Here is a 24,648-nt window from a genome sequence, read left to right on the forward strand (position 1 = left end):
CAACGGTTTACATTTAAAGGAATTATAGAGGTATGATTAAACCACTTTGTCCCACGGGTTTTAATGATGGCAAAACAGATATACTTATATAAATGAATTATTTATTATGACAAATTAACAAACAGGTGAACAGACAAAATATCCTAATCAGAATTACTTACTACATACTGTAAAAGCTAAAAAAATCTACCAGTAGAGTATTATATAACAAAGTAATATAGTGCACTGTAACAAAGCAATTATATTAAAGCAATTGTATCAAAGCTGGCAAAAGAAATAATTATTAAGTAGAGATTGATGTAGCTCATCATATGAGATAACAGGCATATCTCTCTCTTTCTCTTAACCCCTGGGGCGTAACCATGAAGAGGTGTCCCTGCTTCATGGGAGAAGCTCCACGCTTCAAGGAAGTATGTGGAACAATCTGCCATAGGGGAGCTGGACTGGGCTTTTATAGTTATGAAGTGGTGGATTGGTAGTCAAAAACTTACAAGCTCACAGACTAGTTTATCTGTCACATCTTGTTTCAAAAAAAAAGGATGTATATTTGAAGTCTGGTGAACCAGGATGGTCTTAGCATAATCTAACATCAAGACAGCACACTGGTAGCTCAGCATGGGACTGCAGAAGCTGTTCCAGTTGGAGATAGTGGGAACAGTGGGAAGGTAAGGCAGTGAGGCTGCCACAGAAGGCAATTTGGGATGATAAGTAAATTAGATGGATGGTTCTGTAATATGATCAGTGGCAAAATGGAACTGATAAATGCACTGTTATGGTAGCAACAGTAGTAACTGTTGTAATAACTGCATAGGGATGTCTCAAAACTGGTTTCCCACACCATTTGCCATATCAGGAAAATAGGATTTTATCAGTGGCATATTTCTCCTAAATTTCTGAGGTTTTCCCTACAGCTACAAGCACTTGTGATATTTGTCCTCAACAATATCTCCCCCTGCAGAGGAATGTCGTGTGGCAAGAAACACTGAAGGATTTGGCTGGTTCTAGGGCAGGGCAGTACAGAATAGGCAGGCCTGAGTCTCTCAAAAGACTGCTGCCAACAGCAGTGGGAGCTGCGCCTGCTTGCATCAGCACTGAATTCACACTGCAAAAAAGCCTAGTGGTGGGCTGGAATTGTTCTCAGTACAACTCTCTTGACTTCAGTGGATTTTCCCTTGCAGTGAACTTGTCCTGACACACTCACATTGTGCAGTCAAGCAAAGCAGCAGAGGCTCTGGCTGGCAGGCCATAATCAAATTCCACTTCAAGTAATCCAGTCAGCCTGCTGCCAGGGGTTCGGAGCAAGGAGAGAGGCAGCGTGTCAAAGCCATCTCCTACAGAACTGTATTCTTCCCTATTATTTAGTTATACTGATGCTGACAAATGTATTTTCACAGACTAATAGAAAGACTTGGGTTGGAAGGGACCTTAAAGATCATCATTCCAATCTCCCTGCCATGGGCAGGGATGCCACCCCCTAGACCAGGTTGGTTAGGGCTCCATCAAACCTGGCCTTGAACACTGTCAGGGATGGGGCATCCACAACTTCTCTGGGCCACCTGTGCCACTGTCTCACCAGCCTCTGAGTAAAGAACTTCTTCCTAAAATCTAATCTAAATCTCTACTCTTTTAGTTTAAAACCATTCCCCCTTGTCCTATCGCTATCTGCCCATGTAAAAAATTGTTCTTCCTCTCTTTTATAAGTCCTCTTTAAGTACTGGAATGCTGCAATAAGGTCTCCCCAGAGCCTTCTCTTCTCCCAGCTGAACAAGCCCAGCTCTCTTAGCCTGTTTCCATAGGAGAGGTGTTCCAGTCCTATATTTTCTACTGTTTGAGGATATCTCACCAGTGTTCAAAGGGTAGGATGGCTTCTGAATAAGCAGTCAGACCACCATCCATGAAGCTCAGCGTTCAGTCTCCTGCAGTGTTTGCTGTGGTCCCAGCCCACACCAGGAGTTTGTGCTGGCTCGTTTCCAGGTGCCATTTGTTCCTGTGGCTTTGGGAGGCACTATTGCTCCCCTCTGCAGGGGCAGAATAAGTTCCTATTAATGAGTCTGGCAGTTTCTGCCTTAGTAACAGGAGGACAAGCAGAGTCTGTTCCAGGTTGCCAAGCAGAAACGGAGTAAGAGATGCAAATTACTTCTTCAGAAAACAACAGCATGAGGAAGAAAATTAAAGCTAAGCCCTTTTGGGATGAACATGTTTATTTCTCAGGGCATGGGACTAGAATGCTAGAATGACTAAAGTCATTACCCATTTTTACCTCAAATTCCTGTAGGATCTTGTTGGGAAGAAATAAACGTATAATGCATGATATTATGCCTTGTGACAGGAGATTCTGTGTAGAAACTGTTGGGAACAGACAGTCACAAGTCTACTGTAGGGCTGGTATGAATTTCCCTATTTCTTTTAAAATGCTGGAAAAAGTCATCTCACTGTCATTTGTAAGAGCTGAGAAATGAGACCACTTCCCTTCACTTTCACACAGAAATTCTCTTCACAATTTCCAATGAATAAGGTTCTTCCTTTCCTCTGACAAATTGTGACCAGTTCTCTCCTTACCCTTAAGAAAGGGAATCTGGCCATTGCCAAAGTCACCAGCAGATAATCATTTCCACACACTAAAGATATTTGTGGGAAGTTTTACCTTCCTGCTGCCAAGGGAAAAGGCCTCCCCTGTTGCTTCTCCCTCGCCTTTCCCAATTAGTATCAATGGCAAAAATTAACAGCAAAGTATCATGGAATTCTCTTGACAGCCCAAGTCAGAGGCAACAGACTTTGTTGAATGAGGTTCCTCTTTGAGGAAAAAGTGATCCTTTTCCTTGTTTCCTAACAGAGGTGGACTCAGACACTGGTATCTCAATGGTTGCTTAGTTGCTGTGATTGCAGGGACTGGGTTTGGTCACTTTGGAGCTCCTTCCCCACCTGTGTTCCTTTGTCTGTTGCTGAGAAATAACAAGATTTGGGAAACTGAAGCTAAACTTCCAGAATTGTAGCAGTGGGTGTCCAAAACCTACTCCTGCATTCTTGACAACATTCTACAAATACTCTATCTTGCATGAACTGCAAGTCTGGACTGAGACACCATTCAATCTTTGCTGTGTCTGACTTGCATTCAGATTTTTTTGTGCTCTGTTTGTTTCTCATGAGTGCAGTAGTCAGTGTGCATCCCAGGGCAGTGTACTGGAAGCTGTATCTTGGAGCCTGTGATTTAGAAAAACCCAGTAAAATACCTTTTGTTCACTGGACTGAGCTGAGATCTGTTTTGCTCTAACAAAAGGTCCTTAAATTTTTAAGTATTTTAATTTTTTTATTATTTAAAATTAATTTAGCTGTGGCTGAATAGACTGACTTTATAGCTGGTAAAAATGTCACTGTCTGGTATTGCAGGTGCAAAGGTGAAGGTGTACGGTAGCTTAGTAATAGCGTTATCTTCTAGATAAATGCAATTGTGATTTATGAGCTTGTAAAGCTTGGAAATTCTTATAACAAAAGGTTGTCCATGGGTTTGTTGTTGATGCTGTGGGAGTGACCTTATGAACTCCAGGGCTGGCTACTTCTCATGGCAGCCCCACAGCCCCCACTGGTTGCCAGTCCCAGCCCAGTGAGCAAGGATTACACACTGTCATCTCCTGGTGCAGCTGAGCAGGAGCCACGATTTGATTGCTCCTGGAAGTCCTGGGGGAAAGACTTCAGTCCTTCTTAATTTAAAATTGTAGATAATGGAGGCAAAAAAAGTATGTATGAGAACATTAAAATCACCTTGTCTAAATGAGCTCTAATGGAAAGGTTTTTTCCTTTGTCTAAAATTACAATTAGAAAGAGAAACAGCAACAGGCTTTACAGGATAACAAATGTGCTTTGTTGCAGCCTGAGGTGAACGGAAATAATGACTACATCTACCACAGAATTAGAATCACAGAATGGCTGAGGTTGGAAGGGACCACTGGAGATCATCTAGTCCAACCTCCCTGCTCAAGTAGGGTCACCTGGAACATACTACACAGAGACGTGTCCAGTTTTTTAATATCTCCAGAGACTGAGACCCACAACCTTGCTGTGCAGCCTGTGAGCAATTTGTCTGGTGAATGGTTTCCCACAAAAGGTCTCTGAGAACTCTTACAGGTCTGAGCTGTTGGAAAATGTGCTGGCCTGCTACAAACTGGCAACAGTTTGGACTCCTTTCTTTTTCCATCCCTCCATCAGCATTTTCAAGAGACATTCCTGTTGGGCCAGTCCAGGATGTGGGGAAACCAGAGCCCAGTCAGAAGTGGACTGTGGTCATTAGTCCCTTTCACATCAGTGCTACTATGAGACTTCATCTTACTCTCTTCTTGTCTTACTATGAGAGTATTCATCTCTACTAATGCAGAGTAAATTGCTGGTTCAGTGCATCTCCATTTCTCTTCTGTGAATGAATGAATCCCACTGGCCTTTTATCCTCCACAGTGATACAGGGGGAAGCTATCCACCATCATACATCTGAACTGCAACATCAGTAGGCCCAGCTGAAGCTGGGAGGGTCACATGCCATGTTTACGTAGTAATGTGCTTTTACCATCTCATTATTACATAATAGTCATTAATTGGAATGCTGTAGAATAGGGGTTATTTGAGAGAGATGACATGTCCCACTAGGGACCCAAAAGGGAGAAGATTTCCTGTCTACACAAATGCATCCTGCAAAAGGCTTATACAGCCAGCACTTTCTTATGATTACAATTTTCTTTTAGAGAAAAATATATTCTAACAAGGATCTCTTATTCCTTCGACTACTGCTACAAAGAAGCCTTAGAATAAGAGTTCCTGCAGAATAACACTTTGGAAATGTATGTGCCAGGAGTGATAAAAAAACCTCTTTTATACTTGGAAAACAAATCTGTTTCAGTTGGGTGCACTCAGACATTCCTTCTGATTTGTTTAACATGCGTCTTCTGTCCAGTCCATCTGAAAAGAGACCAACTTAATGAAGCCCAAAGATGTAAGACTTTTAGATCTTTTTGCGACATTGTGGACAAAGGAAAAACAAAACTGCTGTAGGGTAGTGAGCATCAGAGAACAGAAATAACATCAATATGTGCCTTGATTTATTTTATAGCAGCCATATGGCAGAAGTTTTTAGTTTCTGAATAGATAGCAGAATTCTCTCAGAAGTTGCCACACAGGAGATCCCTGAGGAATCCTCTCAGCAGAGAGACAGGTGGCCAAGAGCTGCCCCACCACACATGCTGCTGTCAGAATGGAAATACACCCATAACAGAGCTGCAGCTCTCTGCCCCACAGTAGCAACCAGTTCCTGCCTGCCTCATCTGGCATTGCTTCCTTTAGGAAAGAACTGCTCTTTCTGCTGTGCCTTCCTGCTCTCTGGTTTGGGTCAGCTCCAGGGCAGAGAGGAATTTGTAGAAGCTGGCAACCCTGTCAGCTCCAATCACTGAATACCTTCCTCATCTTTGGGCAATGAGTTTTGTCACTCATCCTTTCCTGTTGGCATCCTTTCTTGATAGACACTGAAAATTTGTTGAGTCATCTTGTGAGTAGAACATTTTCATGTTCATGAAACAAGATAAACCCAATTTAAATATTAACATTTATTTGGCTGCAAAAATAAGTTTTTCACCCAATAACCTTTATTCCACCCACAGACAGATGCCTCACCCAAAATATAATTCATGTTTGTTGTCCTGTCAATCTAGACGGTCTTGTTCGATTGAGGGAGGATTTGATGGTCAAAGGCAGAGCTCTCATTAAAATTCTTTCGTCTCCCCAGTGGGCAGGTCTAGTGGAGACACTGTGCTTGATCTCTGCTATGATAACACATTGACAGAGAGGTGCTCAGTAAGCTAGAATGGGTCTGGACCTAATGGTTTCTTAGATTGAAGTCAGTGAGTAATCTGCTAGCAGAATGGAAACCGATGCATTTTATTGAGTCATGACACGCTACAGGAAAATTATGTTAATTAGACAAGGTTTTATTGCCACCCACAGACTGTGTGTCCCTGCCAAGATCAGGCTTCATGTCAGAAAAGGTGTAGTACAGAAGTGCATTAATAGATGGGCAGTGCCTGAAAAACCTTGAGTCCTAACAGATGAAGATGAGCAAAAGAGATAATTTTTGTCTCTATGCTATAAGCAGACTACGGAGGATCTCCAAACTGCTGCTCAGGGCTCTGAACCAGCTGATAACACCTGGTATTACTAAAAATCACCATTTGGACAGGCAAGGGTAGCATCCTACAACATTACCTTGAATTAGCACACCTCTCATCCCATCTTCATAGAATCATAGAATGGTCAGGGAAGAAAGGGACCTTAAAGATCATCTAGTCACAGCCCACCTACCATGGACAGGGACATCTTTCACTAGACCTGATGCTCAGAGCTTCATCCAGCCTGGCCTTGAACACTCCACAGCTTCTCTGGGAAAGCTGTGTGCCAGTGCCTCATCACAGTAAAGAATTTCTTCCTAATGTCTAATCTAAACCTACTCTCTCTCAGTTTGAAGCCATTGCCCCTTGTCGTGTCACTACATGCTCTTGTAAAGAGTCTCCCTCCACCTCTTTTTTAGACTCCTTTTAGGTACTGGAAGGACACAATTAGATCACCCCTAAACCCACCCTTTTTCAGACTGAATAAACTTACCATATCTGTGCACTGTGAGTATGGCTAGGTTGTTTCCAGACTAGGTTGGTGATTACAGAGCCACTCTGACTCTCCAACACTCAGTTTCCTTCCGTTTCTTTGCATCAGAGTTACTGTGGCCAAGTCAACATCTGGATGTACACTAGAACATCTACCCACCACTCTGTAAACAGGCCGTAAGAACCAGTGTTTAACCATGGGTCTTCTGTCCAGTTTCTAACTGAAAAGAAACTTTCAAGTTGGCCTCCAGTAAAGGGGCATGGATTTCAAAGTTGAAAAGTTGACAGAGGGCAGTACTTAGTTGCCCACATTTCACCATCAGCTTGTTCTAGTCAGAGGAAGATTCAAGTTTCCTGATGGCAATAGCTGGGCAATAAAACTGTGATCTTTCTTTAGCAATCACTGCAATAAGATCAGACAAAAGATTTCATTGTTCAGCTTCGTTCCTCACCACATAAGTCACTCAAAGAATCCTGATATAGAGAGATAATGAAACATCCTAGAAGAAAAAGTTGATTTTCCTCGAAGATGAAAATCTTTTCAGAAATTTGAAGAAATTTCCTAGATGATCTTTTATAGATCTCTTTTATATTCCTAAAGAATCTTTTTTGTACCATCTTTCTTCCATATATACCTCAGAGTATGCCTCTTCTATATTGAGACTAGTTTTTACTAGGGCTCATGATTTGGGATGCTCCTATGCTAAAGACTCTGCCTTGGCACACCTGGAAATATTGAAAAATATTTAAGCTGTCTAAACTGCACCATCCATTACTTTCAAACTGGAATGACCACAGGCCGTTTGTTCAGCCCCTACTCTGCAACATTAACCTGAGAGCCAGACAACTCCTAAGCTTTCATTTACACTCTGCTCTCAGTCATGCAATGTCAAAGTGCACCAGTTGGAGGATTCCTTTCATCTTTGTACTTTCTACAGCTATGGTATGAGGCAATTAAAGAACATGACTCAGGATATGTCTACACAAGGCAGTGCAATGCAGAGATTTTCAGCTACCACTGATTCATCAGATAGTGGAAGTTCCTCTGGCCCACAGAAGTCATTGAAAAAATTACACTATGTACAGCTTCCAGAGTTGAGACTTGTGTTTCAATAATTTAGATCTTTCAGTGCCTTCAAAGTACCAGGGATTATGTTAGGTAACTGAAAAGAGTTAAAATATTTTTGTGTTTGGACAAACATTTAAAAAGCGCCCTTTTGTAGTTCCTAGTCAAAGGCTGCCTAAAAGACCAACAGATACCTGGTAGAAACTAACAGCCTTCCATTTTCAAGTGTTGGGCCTTCAAGATACTTCACTCTTCTCCTGCCCAGCTTAAAAATACCCTGAGTAGCTCAGTTTTCAGATGCCATCAGGAGCTTAGCAGCTGAATGTCTTGAAATGGAGGCAGTCAGAACAAATACCCCCTTTTGAGAATTTGAGTAAATAAAAGTAGAACTCTGCTGCTGTCTTCAGTTACTAATGATGTAGCCAAACTGAACAGTTTGGGAAAACATTTTCTAAAGTATTATCAGTCTCAGGTTGGCTTTTTCTGGTGTACCCCAAGCAGAACACCAATCATTTAAAAGAGACATCCTCAAAAGAAGACAAAAATTCTACTTGGTTTGTATTTTAAAGTTCTAGTGGCCTTCTCCTCATTAGAGGCTATGTTCCGTAGATTATAGCTCCCATAGCTGACTTGGCATTCCTCTCCCCAAATCAGACCTGCCTTTCTATTTATGATATTAAATTATGCTGATTTTACCCTGTGAACACCCAGTTCTTTTGCCCTGTCATCTTTCTGTAAGTACAGCCTGTTCTTCAGTAACAGACAACTGTGTATTTCCCTTAAGTGAATATGGCATGTATATTACAGGCACTACAGATCTCTCTACCACCATTCCATAGGTTTCCTTATCCAATAAATCCATAAATCTGTCTCACTTGTACACCCCATTAGTCATGATTTTATGGTTTCTTCCACATCATTGCTCAGAATATTTAACATCATACACCCAAGAACTGAGCCTAAGCTACACACCCAGACTGAGATAGTCCCTTGTTAATAGTTACCCACTGGGGTTTAGTAAATAATTGCTGTGGAAAAGGAACTCCTCAAGAATTAAAACATTCTCACAAAAACATTTTGCACAGTGCATAGGGTGTGGCTTTGCTAGAGGAATGCATTTATTTCAAACTCTACTGACTTCCAGGTAGAGACCATGTAAAAATATTTTTACTCACAATGTTTAGTCAGGTATTCACAGCATGTGAATGACCATGCACAGAAATCTTGTCAGACCTACAGAAGCGGGACATCTCTTTGAAGACATCCTTAGACATCTCTACAGCCTAAAGGATCAGCAAGTCTTTAATTAAAGGACCACGGCACAGTTTGACCACAGCCACCCTCTACAGTTCTGGGATTATCCAGTCATTATTGCAGACTGGCCCTAACAGATGCCTCCTCCCCCATAGTCTTACCATTACTTCATTTTAGGCAACTTCCTTAGTTTCTGGTGGTCTCTGGAGATAGCAGAGGTGACAAAAATTAACAGGAATAGCATCAAACAAGTAAACTAAAGAAACTACTGTCTTTCTTCTGTTACTGTCCACATTTTTGATGCCAGGGTGTCTGACTCCATGAATTTTGCTTCAGTCTATTGAAGAGAGAATTATTTGTGAAATCCAATCCAAAAGTTCAGAGAAAAAGGAAGAGAGGGCTGTACCTAAAGTGCAGAAACAAAAGTGTCTGCCAAACATTGAGGAGGTTTAGCCTCAGTTTCACAGAATTCCAGGTCTGGAGTCTGCAAACTGTCTAAGAAAGCTCAAAAGGCTTGAAGCCTTGGCTAGGCTTACTGAGATCAATAGGGCAAAACACAGGCCTGCCAGAAGATGTTCTTAAATCTCTTATTGAACTGGTCTGAGAGACTGAATCTACTCTTATTCAATCTCAGGAAATTAATCAAAAGGCAAAGGCCATGGTAGCTGGATATTTGACTTAACCTTTGAAAATTGCCCAAGCATTTCAGGCCTGGCAAACGTAACATGAACATTAAAATCTAGAGGGATAACTGAAACAATTCTTTTCTTGTTTTACTCACTTTGTCTGCAGATATCAAAGCAGTTGACAACTTTGTACAGACATCAAGGTGCAGTGGCTTCAAATGAAGAGGTAATTCCAGAGATGCACAAACAGGAACAGATCCTGGACTCCAGCCAGTTACGTGCTGGGCTGTGCTGTCACAGTGCACATCAGAGCTCGTTCTTTTAAACACCAGGTATTGTGAAAATGAAGTTTGGACTCAAGGAAGAAGTAAGCAAGCCGTGAGGTTGCTCAACACCTGAATCCCGCATACTCAAATTAGACCAGACATCAGAAAACAAATTAAAGAGCAATTCTGGCATGAACGAAAAATCACTGTGGCATTACTGCAGGATGCCCTGAGTTCGTAAGTCCCATAGGGGATTGTGTAGTAGGTAAAACCATCTCAACCTGGAGAATCTCCTCCTGTGAGGAGACAGGTGGTGTGAGACTCTGGGGTCCTGCACACCATGGCTTCCATTCATGTACCAGCCTCTTCCTCTTCCCTGGTGGGGGAACCACATCACCAGCCCCCCAGCCAGCTGCAGCACAGCCCCCTCATGTGCCAGCTCTGACCAGCCCAGGAGTTCCTGACCCCTGGGCTGAGGCATGAGCCATCCTCAGGGAGGGGACTCAGGCTCAGAGGCAGCCTGGGATAGCTGGGCTCTGGGATCAGCCAGGACCCAGCCTGCAGGGCTCACAGATGGGCAGGGCCAGGCTGCAGCAAGCCCAAAGAGTGGCTCTAGGCTGGGCTGCTTTTTAGTTCAGGCTTTAAATACAAAAATTAACTCCCTACTGCTGTTACCACCTGTTACCACATCTCTGGCACATGCCTCAGGCCACTGGCAGGTGGAGGAAATGTCCCAAGAAAGGCCAGCTGTCCCAGGGGCTTCAGTGGTGTCACCCACAAGTGATGGGCTATCCTCTCACCCAAAGCTCATTGGTACTTACCAAAGCCAGGGAAGACCATCAGTGCCTCAGCCACTTGCCTTATGGGGAGAAGCCTCACCTTTCACTGCATTTTCCAGTGCAGTTTTTATTTTCCTAGATGGCTGACACAATGTAATTTGGCCACCTTCATGCCTTAAGGGCTGCTGATCTGCTCATATGCCCATAGTCTCCATCACTGCCACTGTTTCACTTTGGTGGAGCTTGGGTGTTTTACAAATCATATGAATGCTCTAATCCCTGAGCTAACCAGGTAATTTCACTCATGTTTTTCTTCTTTGGACTTGCTCATTTTCTGTGAAAAATTAAATATCCCCAGGCCAGAAAGCCAGGCTTGCTCACACGGGATGTGGGAGACTAAGGTACAAGAATTCACCCTGCAGAACAGACAGCTGATAAAGGAGAGGCTGGGCTTCCTTTTCATGCTGTGACCTCTGGCAAGTCCTGTCGTCTCATGCTGTTCCACTCTGAAAAATAAGAGCAAACCAGTAGCTCTAAAACTTAAGCCTGGGGGAAAAAAATAGTCAGAAACAAGGAGCAAACCCAGGTGGTTTCACGGAGTGAATCCAACTACAGTAATTTATTGCATCTGGTCCCTTGAGCACAGTGGTTTGGTGACCTGTTCCTGAATACCAGCATGCAAAGAGAGCCCAGGGTAACGTTTTACAGCTCATGGTTGCTTAAAAGATTTTTTTAAGTATATTATGGTATTATTTTCTTGGTTTTATTCCTCATCTGAATTTACATGTTAACATAAAACAATAGATAAACTGTGGGATAAAATGAAAGCTATTTTCTAAAACAAAATCTTAACTGATTAGTATACTTTATTTAGGTGGGTTTTTTTAATAAAGCTTTTCTCACAGATTATCCTCTGCTATACTTCTATAGAAGGCCTGGAATGAAGGGAACTTGCTGGGACTTTGGGGTGTCACACAGTCCTTCTCTAAAAGGCCTATTCAAGACTACAGGGAAGATTTATGGATTTGCCTTTTTTGGAAGCCCTGTACTTTAACAGTGAGAAGGGAATTGCCTCTGCTTCCGTTTCTGAGCTTTACTGGATGTTTCTCTATCATTGCTAACTCTCTCATTTTGATGCTAGTTGTAAGAAATTGTTTTCATAAAGTGAAACTTGTGAAATGAATATTTTTGACTCAGGTGGTGTTATGCTTTACAAAAAAAAAAGGGAGAGTAGCATTCTACTTTTTTGAAAATCTGAAAATATAGCCTGGTGGTGAACTGGAGGCTCAGAGCTTAGGGCAGCAAAGAAACTGCAGAGATCTGGGCTTTGTGATTATTAAGCCATCACAAGATGACTTCTGAAGCACAACATGAAATTTTGAAATGGACAGTTTTAAGTCCTTCTCATGGCACAGATGCACTATGTACTAGCCAGGTAAATCTCATGTTCTCTCTTGTCTGGTTTGGTTATCAGAGAAAGGTCTGTCTGCTCTGTATTGTGTTATTCCCAACTAGAGCACATTTATAGGCACTTCTGCATGTGTTTCTGAATGCAGCTGTGAAGAGAAGTTCATTTCATGATGGGTGTATGTTACTTATTATACTTAAAAGCCTTCATAATGGAGGTGGTAAAACAGAGGAATCAGTGAGAGACTCACCCAGGTCATGGCATTTCCATCTCGATTGGACAAGGCCCAGACCAACTTAATGTAATTTTGAAGCTACTTGGACTTCTAGCAGGGTGTGAACCAGGTAACTTTCAGAGTTTCCCTCCTCTAATGATTCTGCAATTTTTATGCACTGCCATGGACTTGTCCAACTGGGCAATGATGGCCGATACAATTCCAGATGAGTCAAAACATTACCACAGTTTTACTCGTACATTTAGACACATGGGCATGCTATCCTGAAATAAGGGTAGAATATTCTGATATTATTGATTTGCTTTGCAAACTATAATATTGTTCAATTTCCTTATGCACAAGAAAAGAGGGAAGAAGGAAGATTTTATGCGACAGATATATCTGTTTTCAATGAGGCATCACTGCAGGTGCCTAGTCAGAGAGTTTTCAAACACTGCATTGTTAAGTATGTGAAGTTTGCTTATTTCTATAGAAGCTTTCTGAGGTCATATTTGATTTTGGCATAATAACAATATATTTTATCTTTTCCAAGAACTATTTGCTTCCTTGCTTGGTGTTCTTTTGCCAGGTCATGTCCTCCACCCAGTCTCTTTCTTTCAGCAGCAAGAGGCTACGTTGCCACCCTCTTCTACCTACTAAATTCTAAAATAACATATCCAAGGGCTTTCCTCTTGGCTTGGAATTCACTGCTGCAGGTACCATTTCTCGACAGATTATATAATATTTAAATGTTGAAAGATAGTTTCTTAATTTAGATCTTAAAAGCAATTTATATGCATGTGTTCTGTTTGATAATTGACATTTCACTTTGCATCATAATGGTAGCTGATATTATTCATCTTTTACCTATATGCATTTGACTTCAATTTTAAGATTCAGTGGAAATGTGTAAAGTTTGAATTTTGACCAGCAGAACCCAAACTGAAACATTTTAGCTTGATCAAAATATAGTTATGTTTTCTAGAATGTCCCACATTGAGTGGACTCAATATGTTAGAAAATGCTATCCAACTGTCTTTGGTTTCTGGAAATGGAAATCACAGTCATTTACTTAAAGAAAAAAAATCATCCCTTTTGGTCAGCTTAATTTCCTAAACTTTATTCACATAAATTTTTATGCATATGTAAATACGCACACACCCAGCTGTCACCTAGAGAAGTAAATGCTTTGCTGATAAAAAACCCTGAGTACCTCAAGAGACATAAGCCTTGTTTTTCTGCATAGCTCAAGTACTCTTGTGTACAGTTCACTCCAAAGCAAACAGCAGAATTCTTGTCCCTCTACTCTGAACCCATCAATGACACAAGTGATCTCCATTTCAGTTTCGTTTATTTCAGATGTAGAACTTGTAGAACAAAGTGCAAATAGCAATGCATTTCACAATCTTCATACTTTGCTAGGGTCTGGAGTGGGTTTGACTTTCGATCAGGGCACAGACTGAGCAACAGGTTGAGTTTCCTGTCTCTCTGATTGTAAAAGCAGCAGGAACTGCTAGACTGACACTTCTCTTAGCTCAATTCAGTCACCTCTCTGTGGGTTTTTCTGTAGAGCAAGCAGGGAGGTACCTGTGATCTAGGTAATGCAGAGCAGTGCACAGCTCCAGTAGTCATGGGAAGCATAGGATTTAGGTCAGAAAAGGCCATATGAATAGACTTTGACAAGTTTCTTAATTTTTAATTAATTCATAATTGTACATCTCTATATATTAACATGAATATGAAATTGCACTAGGATTTTTTGTGAAGCAACTGTAGTAATGAGGTTTAATAGCTTAATCGTAGAAGCCATTTAATATTCAGAGGGCTCTCTTACAGAGGAGTCTGTAAGAAGTGACCATACCTTAGAACCATACCTTGAGAGGAAGCAGATTTATCTAGGAGGTAGTGGATGGGAGAAATCACCCTTTCTGAAACGACCAGGAAGAGTTAAGAGGCTTGTGGGATTAGTCAGTTCATGAGGAATTGGGTTGGAAGGCAAAGAACTGCACAAAGTCTTTTGGGATCTGTAGAAAAAAAGTTAACTAGGCACAGACAGTTGTTTAAGATCTGGTTCAAGTAAGTGAAAGGCCTGCTATGTTAGAGTGCTGAGGACAGGAGAGACAGGCTTCGTCAGTACCAAAGGAGCATGCAGTGGTGAGCTGAAAATTCAAACAAACTTCAGCATTCACTAAGCCAAGCCTGAGATTGCTAATTTTAGACACAGCTGCTGCTGTAATACAAATAATATTTAGAGAATGAGCCAGGAGTACCTTTTTTTAAGACTAGAATGAACTAAGACCAGCACCACCAGCTTTGACAGTAGAATATTGAAATTGAAACAGGGCAAAAGTAGAATCAGACCTTTATCTCTGTAGGTAGCTTGGTTTTACAAACCCATTGATAGAAATAAAAAGCAGCACTCTGCCTCTGAAAGAAACTACTCTTAGGAATGGTCACTGTACATCACTAGAGTGCTGTGTATTGGAGATTCAATAATAAATGTAAAATATATCAAGGTGCAGATACGAAATTACTGAACTCCAATGAGCCAGAAACAGTTGCTTAGATTATCATCAAATCAAAAAAGAAACAACCCTAAATAAAAAAGGCAGTTAGAGAGATAAATATCATGTTTCTTCCTGCCAGATCTACTCCCAAAATACATACTCAAAATCATCTTTTATATCTCATTTATTATTAATAGACAGACTTGGAAAATTTCTGGGCTTTTATGAACTGATTTATTAATCTCACGATTATAGGTGCAGCACCCCGAAATGAAGAAGAAAGTAGTTTTACTTATGATGGTCTTTTCTTTATTCAAATATCCATTGGAATGCCAGCCAAACGTCTTTATTGCATTAATTGGGAGGAATATTTTGGTCTTTATCTTTGTATGCTAGAAACAAAATACATTGGGGTGTACTTCAGGTCAAAGACAAAAAAGTATAAGAGTATAAGAGTGCTATTTTCCCTCAGGAATTTTGTCCATAGGCAGTTGACAACTGAAAAAGTAATAGAAAAGCTGCTATATTTTTATTTCTATTATCTCTGCTTTGTTCAAAACATAAGAAAGATAATGAAATTTAAATCTGGCACCTATACTCTAATAAGAATGCTACATTTCACTTTGAAAATTATTACAGCTTTCAGACCAGGAATGAGAGAGCTTGAATTTCGAATTGAAGCTTCAATTTGGAGAGCCATCAGTTAAAAAAACCAACCTCAACCTGTGCTCAGCAGAACACAAAGACTTTACTCATCAGAGAAACATCCATTTATAAGACATTTTTTGTGTCCTATCAGTCCATCAAAGCATGTTACTCAACAGAGCAAAAGTGGGATTACTTACACTCCTGTGTAATCTAAATATATCTGATTATAGATTTATGGGTGCTGATTGTTTGTTTCATAACTCCTTGGTGAATGTTTATCAGAGCAGTGACTTGAGTGTAGCTCCAACAAGAGTCCAACATAGAGAAATTGCTGAAGAAATGGCAGATCTGTCAGTGCCTTCTCACCCACAATGTCAGTAAAGGCAGAGTGGAGCCAAAGGTCACTGGGAGTTCCAGAGTGACAGAGGTATAACATGCTGCAAAAACTGACTTGGTCATTTGTCAGGATAGAGGAAGAAATTATTACCTGAATAGAAACAACAGAGAGATCCTTTTGCTCACACAAATTGTATAAATTTAACTGAATTGGATGCAAAAAAACATTGCCATTAAACCTGTGCAACACCCAGTGAGATACAATCATACTGTAGGAAAATCAGATAAAGATGTTTAGTTTTTATGTGCAAATTTACAGAACCTAATGTACTCTAAATTAAGAGATCCTGCACAGAATTCTACCATTTAAGAACAACCATTTAGTTAATTCATTTAAAATTTCTTCTAGATATAGTCTCAGAAAGAATAGACTGGGATATACATGTGCTGCAAGTGCATCCCAACAAGATACCAGCACTTCATATCAGCCAGCGACCTCTCTGCTTTGTGCTAGGTGGCAGTGTAGCAGTCTCTTGAAGGCTTAGGAGAAAGAAGCTTTATATATTTTCCCTATCCTTTAAGCTTTTCAAGATTTCTAGCTCTTGACTGATTTCAGCACCATAGGCTGAGCATTAGCCACACAGTGAATTGCAACTGCTGTTCATTGGAGAACACTCGTATTCAAGAAAATGGAGGAACCAGATTTAGGTACTTTAGGACAATTACATGTAACTGTGCAGTGAGTTGCACTAGACAGCACTCAGTAGAATGGGTGAACTGCTGAGTTTGCTTCTTTCATTTTTTGAGTTGTCTTGCTTGGGACAAAGTGATCGGTTTGACTGTCAGAAATGGGAGATACTGTCACATCCCACTGGAATCAGATGGCAAGTCATTTCCTTGTCATCCTTCCTATATGGAAAAGAGGTTATTAATTTTGCACCTCCCTGAAAAGCTTTAATGAGTACTCCAGTTCACTTTTCACAGAGTGCCTGAGATGCCATTAAACAGGAGTGACAAAGTCACAGAAAAGGTCCCACAGCATGGCTGAAGGAGTGTTTGTGGTGCTGCAGGGCCTCACATTTGCTTTGGGTGAGGAGAGGTCAAAGACAGTGCATCATGTGAATGGATGAATGGATGGATGAACTTAACAGAGGGCTTCTTTCTTCCCAAGATGGATTCACAACTTCTTGTCAGAATGATACAGAGCAGCACCAAATTAATGAAATATCCCTAGTCTGCAGAAGGAAAGTGTGTGCATACATGGAGGGCTCCTTGCTCTCCATTACAATGCTATGGACAGCTATTGCCCAGATTAACACTTGCTGACCATCACCTCAACAGCCCTGATGAAAATGCAGTGTGTCAATGAAACTTGTAACTGATGGTCACTTGTATTCTCCCCCTCACATTAAGCTCTTCTCAACTGAACTGGAAAATTGTGGTCAATGGTTTTGTGCAGGGAATTAATATTTTGTCTTGAAATCACAGGAATTCTCTTCCCTGTTTACTGGCTGGCAAAAGTACACATATCTTCCTAGGAAAGGATTTACACTGGAGAGGGATTATTGTTAGTCAAGTGAGCATGTACCCTCTTGCTTTTGCAAAGGCTTGTGTAGAGCATGAGCTTGTGGCAGAATGCAGCCCCAGGCTCATTGTCAACACATCAGCTAACATCTAACTTGAAATATTTTTGTGTTTCTGCTTAGCCTCCATTGATCTGTCCCTGTTTCTCTTGTTTCTGTACATAGCCTCCTTAGTTACTTGTTCATGAGCAGAGTGAAAGGGAATTGAAGAAATTCCAGGATTAATTTATGAAGGTTTAATTATCTTTATCATCAGAATATTATTAAAAAAAAAAAAAAAAAGAAAAAGAGCCATTGTCTGGGGTTTCCAGGCAGTGCAAGGAAATGCTGTACACTTTCTGACACTCTTTTGATTCTCATCAGCCATGAAATCCAAGTGAAGTAGGGAACTTGTCTGCCTTTGAGCCATATTTTTTTTTCAGACCCCAGTTCAAGGAATGCTGAAAAACACCAGAACAGTAGAAGTCCAGGTGACAGTGTGGGGGGGGATCCACCTGCTTCTGCTGGGCTGTCAGCAACCAACAGACTTCATGGAAGCCCAGAAAATGGTCCTTTATTTTTTAGCAGGGAAAATGTGGTATCAGTAATATTTCAGCAATTTCCTGAATTGTGCCCATGAAAACTTAAATGTTGTGAGTAAATTGAAGTCTTGTTATCTGCTCTGCTTAATGTTAGTTTCAGAAAGGGAGCAAATTCAGTCAAAATGAGAAATCTCACTTATACTGGTAGTGGAAGCTGGGCAGGAGTTTTAAAATGAAATAATTTGTCTTGCTATCTATGTCAGAAAAAAATCCCTTTAAAACTACATGCTTCTTTAATATAAAACAACAGCAACAAAAATTGCCAAAATCACATCAATTTCTCCAGCAAGCAGCTAAGGGTGACAAAACAAGTGACACAGAATATGAGTATTCAGTTCATAGGTGTTTTTCTCAGGGTAGATAACACAGGGAACATGATACAGGGTTGGACAGATTTTTATAATCGCCTCCACCCTCTTGTCGATATATTTATACGTTTCACCATAGGTCGTCCTCATTTTCTCCTTGCTGAGTACAGCTGGTGGATTACTATGCAAACCATACCACAGAGAAGACTTTACTCTGTGTTCTAGCATGGGGACTCTTTGGCATTTTCAATACACTCTAATTTTACTCTGTATTTCAGTGCTGAATACCACAGGGTAAGTAGTCCAGCAATGAATATAGCCTAATTGAGGAAGCTTAGCTGTTAATGATAAATATCCTTTCTTTGCTTTTAAAATGTGGAATGTTTCTTCACTTTTTAAATGTGGAATGTTATACAGTTGAACCACGTCATTTTAAAAAAGAAATAATTGAATTTTGTGGTTGCCTAATTCTACACTGGCTCCTGTCTGAGAGAGAAACCTGTAACATGGATTTCTAATGGCACATCTGAAGAGGAGAGATCTGGACAAAATAACCACAGTCATTACAAAACTCTTTGACTCTGAATATACTGATAGTAATCCGTGGCTTAGGACTTGCATAATGTGTAACAGTTTAAAGATAACACTGAATAGAGACCAAGTGGAAACTTCCCTCAGCTTTCCCTTTCTCATGGTAGAAGAAATCCAAGAAGAACAATGAAGAAAACTTTCTTATTTTATCTGTTTTTACATATTCTTTTTCCTCTTTATCTTCTAGCTCAGTCTGTTTTGGAGTTGCTTGCTGCATTTCATTGCATCATTTCATGATGAATTCATTGTGATATTTGCTCCTGATGTCCCTAGTTTTCTGAATGTCATTGCTTGGATTTTGAGCAGTGTGGACACTCATTGTGATGCATTCGCTTAAGGACAGAGTCTCTAGACTGTGTCAAGTACAGTAAGAATAATTAAGGAGAGGGCACCACAGAATTTGGAACTGAAACCTGCCACCTGAAATTATGCACCACAGTCAGAGTATGTCAAGAGCCACTGTTGTAGCCCTGCAGTCATGGAAATCCCTTCCCTATGCAAAACACCCCAAAAGCAAAACCATTTATTCTGTGATATGTGGTGGAATTTTGGCCTTGTGTCAACTTATCTCTGCAGGACTTTGTAGCACACAAGGACTGTGCATTTGTAACTGCTTTCTCTTTTTTTTGCAGCATTTTCAGGGTAAATCAGAAGAGCTGAATGAAATGAAAGTTTTGTGTCATGGGAGATTTGCAGCAGTTAAAGGAAATATGTAGCCTTCCAGCAAATTACACTTACACAGTACACTATCTTACTGGCATTTACACACTTTGCTTTGAAACAGTGGGGATAATAATGACATGAGCAAGTTAATAGAAAAATGTTTGATATTATCCTGATATTGTCTGAGCTGTGCTATATCCATCCATCTCTTCCATAGCTCCCTGTACCTAGTAGAACTTCTCTCATTTCAGTTCAGTGGGATACAGAGCAGAGAATCCTTCCACACTAGATGAAGTGAACATATCCCACCTTTGACTCACTCTCAGAGCTTTGTCAGGAAGAAGTTCCATATGGGAAGAGAAAGTCAGATATGGATCAAACTCAGGGTCTATTCAGTTATTCAGTGAAACACCCAAAGGCAAAAGTTGAGGTCCCAGTATGCTTTCTTGAACAGTTTTTTAGTCATTAATTCTACAAGGGCTTCACTCTGTTGCTTTTCTTGGCAGGATCAAGCAAAGGCCAACTGGTGGTTTGAGAACATGGGATCCTGAAACAGGTAACTGCATGTCATTAGTGGTGTTAACATCCAATTTTGAACATACTAGCTCCTCTTCCTCACTTTAATGTGTTGTATTTCAGCTTACCTCACCAGATGTGATTTCAACAATAACTCAAGACCATTTTGTGACTGGACCCAGCCCTGCAGTATCAACCAGGGAGTGTGGATACGGACAAAGCATGACACTCCGACTGATGGAACAGGTCCTGATGGAGACTATCCTGATGGAAGTAAGTGCTTGGTTGTGGCATGGCTGTTTGGTTTTTGGTTTGGTTTTTTTTTTTTTTTTTAAGAAAGCTTGACTTACCTTTATCATTTTTTTGGAAGAAAAAAGAGATTCTTAAAGATCTTGAAATGTGTTGGTTTCGTTTCATGCTGACACCTGTTTATGACTTTTCACCATATCAGTTAGGAGTAAATTAAATTGGGTTGCCTATCATAGATTGGATATCTTTATCAGTGCATGGAAGTAGAAGGAAGCTAATTATATCATGTTAAGACCTAATAGAGAATGTGGTGCCATGTGACAGACCATTTTTCAAGACAAGGTTTGTGGCCAAATTACACTGATATCAGTTAATGGCAACAAATTTAATGATCATTGTGCTGGCTCTAGATAAAGTTCATGCTGGAAAAGTGTTACAAAATCAAGTCTGAAATTAAAGAATATATTTTAAAAGTCTGTCCTCAGCTACCTATGATTTTAAAACTGGAGTCTAACATGGTCATATTATCAAACAAATGCTCCATGGCTCCATCTCTATGTGCTTGAACCACTATCCTTGCACTAGAATATCCATTTATGAGGATCAGTTTGCAGTCATCCTGCTTGTAATTATCCCAAGAATGAAAGGTCAGCTACTGTCAGAGTCAGCAAGTGGATTAGAATGGTATTAGTTCGGATTTTTGCTAAATAATTTTCTGAATTTTTAGTATTTTATAATAACAATTAAAAATGCCTGTTGGAAGAAGAAATTGAATGCTTTTAATTTGGATTAACACAAATAATACTGTTTTACTTTTTTAATTGACAGAGACCTTATCACTTTAAATAGTACTTAGATTTTCTTGCCAGCTTTAATATATGACTGAATGTGTGGACCTATACTTTACCATATAGAAGTGATCATTCATTTATTTTTGATTCCTTTCCATAGTCAGATGGGAAAAACTTGACTCTAGCTGCACTGGGGAAATGTAACTTTGATCTTAGTCTACGTGAAGCAAAATACTTCAAGCCTAAAACCAATCAGACTAAAGCATTTCAAATCCTAAAAGAAACATTGCAAGTTTCTGAATTTTAAAAAAATTCCTTCCTTTCATAATGTCAAATATAAATATTTTGAATAAAATATAAGCATTACTTTCTATTTCTTAAATTTTGAGACAAAACCAAATGCTGACAGTTTGGAATTTTTCCTTGTGCCAGGGATTTACTTATCTTGAAACCAAAATCAATAGAGAAAAAAAAAAAGTTGTCCCACATGAGGTGTATAGCAGATTACATTCTTTTTCTTTGAGGAAAGCAGAAACTGAACCTGGATCAGTGTGGCACTGTGTCTGGAGGAGCTGTATCTCGAAAGAGTCCTGCATCTTTAATTGTGATCCCAAAATAAGTGTTCATATGAGATGAAATGTATTTGCTTTGCTCTCAGGCTCACATTCTACTTTGGATAAGTATATGGGGTTAACCATTGCAACATGAAGTCCAAACATCCTCCACTTTGCTTCTTTGCACTGAAAATGACGCCCTTGATTTCTTCCAGACTTGGATTGTACTTCAGTTTTAGACAACATCTAACAAATTAGGAAGATTCAACTGTATTTTAATTTTTTTCACTTTGCAGAAGGTTATTTCATCTACCAAGAAGCAAGTAATCTGATCCCGTTCGACATCAACAGGCTGGAAAGCCCAGAGACTGTTGTTTCTGAAAAAATATGCATTGACTTCTGGTACTATATGTTTGGATCAGAGGAGATGAATGAGCTGAGAGTGCTTATCCAAGATGGCACACAGGAGTCTGTGATATGGCATCGGAAGGGAAACCAGAGCTCTTTTTGGAACTACGGTGCCATCACTCACACTTTCCCAACACAGAGAAAGATAAAGGTAATATATTTTCAAAGTGAATTTCTTTGTACAGTGTCAGTATTTGTTCTCCATTTGCAGGTTGCAAAATACTGTGCATGTAAGCTAAAAATATAACCAAGATTTTGTGAATATAATGGCCTCATGATTTGTGTCAATGAACTAAGAGGAGAAACAAACAACCACCTAGTTTTAATAGTGCTATTAGTTAGAGGATAAAATTTAATTTAGTTTTCTCTCTTTGTCCTTCCTTCCCTCATTAATTTCATCATGAAATCAAGAACTTTAGATGTCTTAATTAAATGTAAGTTTGTCGGCTATGAGTTTGAAGGTTTGAAAGGGATGCTGCCTACGTTGGACTCCTCTGTAGAATTCAGACAACTAATTCTCATAAATCATTTAGAAGTCAACAAAAGAGAGGACAATGTTTCTTGCAGTCCTTACCTTATTACAGAATATATATTTTAGGCTTCTGAGGGAAGTTAGGAAAACTGTTATAACCTCAGCTGACTTGATGCCTTTAGCAACAAACCAGAGAGTTTATTTTGAAAATAATGCTAAGAGAAATAGTCTTGTGTTTGCCTGAGCAACTCTGATTCAGTGATTGCTCTGTGTCCTCCCTAGGTAATTTTTGAGGCTGTCCGAGGACTAACAGAATATGGGGATACAGCACTGGACAATGTGAGAGTGAGGGATGGATCCTGTGGTAAGTCTGTGTTTGCACCTGAGTGTGTCCTGTTTCTTCATCTCTGTTTAAGCTGTTGACCATTACTCTATTCCATATACAATGCAGCAACTCCTCAGAACCTCGAACCACAAAAGAGAAATTGCAAAAAACTTTACAGCTCACTTTGTTTGAGTGTTATGTGTTTTGCTGTAGTTTCTTCCTAATTCTTTCCTCATCACCTCAAATGTCCAAAATAAGCTACCCCCCTTTCTCTGCACATGTGACCTTTTTCACCAGGTCCAGCAAAGTTTACTTCACTTGTAAGTCTGAAATGCATCTCTAAACCCAGAGCAGGCTATGCACACCGAGTTTGGATTCCACATTAAATACACTGATAAGCACTTTACAGCAAATATCAGTTCATACAAACTCATCAAATACACAGTACAGCCATATGTCACAAAAAGATAACAGTGAGTCAGTAACACCAAGTTGCACTGTCAGCTTTGACTACGAATCAGCAATTTGAGCTTGATCTCTGATCCCGTAACAAATCAGCCAAGACTGGCACAAACTGTGGGTGACTGGGATCCACTTTTACTGACAAGCACACAATACTTGCAAAATGTGAATTGAACAAGAAATTTGCAGAAAAACTTACAGAAAGTGTCGTTTGGTCTTAATAGGTCTTCTTCTCTGCGAAATACTACTCATTTAATGACATGGGATGTTTCGAATTTACACTACCCAGGACAAAGTTTTCCATTAAGGTCCATACCCTGAGAACATATGATTTTATTTAAAATGCCATGAACAAGACTTGGGGCCTTCTTTTGTTTGAGGGCTAGGGAGAGCCAGTTCTTCATTTTTCCAGGTGTATTAGCACATGATTCAGCCACCGGATGGTGCACAAACATAACTCCAAGAGACAAGAGCTTCTCTGTTCATCTCCCTATCGGATCTGCCAACACTTGCTGCCAGCAGGACCTTCATGTGTCTTAACATACACCAGAGGGAGTCACATACCCGATTGTAAATACACTTCCAGCTCTAGAGTGGCCATCCGAGCTCAGTTGTTGATCAAGCTAACAATTTGAGCTTTCCTTAGTGCCCAAAAAACCCACATAGCCTCAATTTTAAAAATAGGCAGTTCTACGTACTTCACTGAAAAACTTCTAACTTTATGGTGGTGAAGAGTAAGTGAAAACTAATGTATGTTAGCATGTAAGTAGTGTTCACCCTGTAATGTTAAAGCTCATTGTATTGCCTTGTCTTTTCCACTAACAGAAGCTGGCCCTACACCTGTACCACCAACACCTACACCAACAGAGCCTACACCACCACCAGTGACAGGTAATTTTAGACAACCTCATATGCTAGTTAATGGTTTGTAGGACACCTGCATTTTTTACCACCACCACTTTGCTTCAGTTAATTTCTATAGGTATCTCTCTTTGACACTGCCATATGCCTTACAAATCTGCCTTTCTGTTTCAGTTCTTCTAGATGTAATCTATACAATCCGGATGATTGTGTTTTCCCAGTACAAAATGAAGTGGGCTTTCTCTATGTATCCATGTGTTAATGAGAACATATTCCCTTTTCCTGTCTCCAGAAGCAATTTGCAGTATACATGGAGACCCTCACTACCACACATTTGACAAGCAACTCCACAACTTCATGGGCACCTGCACCTACACCCTCTCCAAGCTGTGTGAGAGCAACAGCTCCCTGCCCTACTTCAACGTGGAAGCAGCCAACGAGCACAGGGGGAGCAACACTCGTGTGTCCTACGTCCGATACGTGGATGTCGATGTGGCTGACCAGCGGATAAGGCTGGGGCAGGGTGGAGTGGTGACGGTAAGCCC

At 40.2% G+C, this 24,648-nt stretch overlaps 1 protein-coding gene across 1 annotated transcript in view; it reads left to right on the plus strand.

Moving 5' to 3' along the window:
- Positions 1 to 615: 615 nt before the first annotated feature.
- Positions 616 to 24,648, plus strand: part of LOC103758332 (IgGFc-binding protein) — a 69,941-nt gene continuing 45,908 nt past the window's right edge. Inside the window, exons 1-7 of the mRNA XM_029960740.1 lie at positions 616 to 665; positions 19,972 to 20,021; positions 20,105 to 20,254; positions 21,872 to 22,134; positions 22,738 to 22,819; positions 24,068 to 24,133; positions 24,396 to 24,640. Coding sequence (XP_029816600.1) covers positions 616 to 665; positions 19,972 to 20,021; positions 20,105 to 20,254; positions 21,872 to 22,134; positions 22,738 to 22,819; positions 24,068 to 24,133; positions 24,396 to 24,640 — 906 coding nt within the window. The remainder of the gene's footprint in view (positions 666 to 19,971; positions 20,022 to 20,104; positions 20,255 to 21,871; positions 22,135 to 22,737; positions 22,820 to 24,067; positions 24,134 to 24,395; positions 24,641 to 24,648) is intronic.

Source organism: Manacus vitellinus, unplaced genomic scaffold, assembly GCF_001715985.3.
Source record: "Manacus vitellinus isolate BGI_N305 unplaced genomic scaffold, ASM171598v3 scaffold_29_pilon, whole genome shotgun sequence".
Taxonomy (NCBI): domain Eukaryota; kingdom Metazoa; phylum Chordata; class Aves; order Passeriformes; family Pipridae; genus Manacus; species Manacus vitellinus.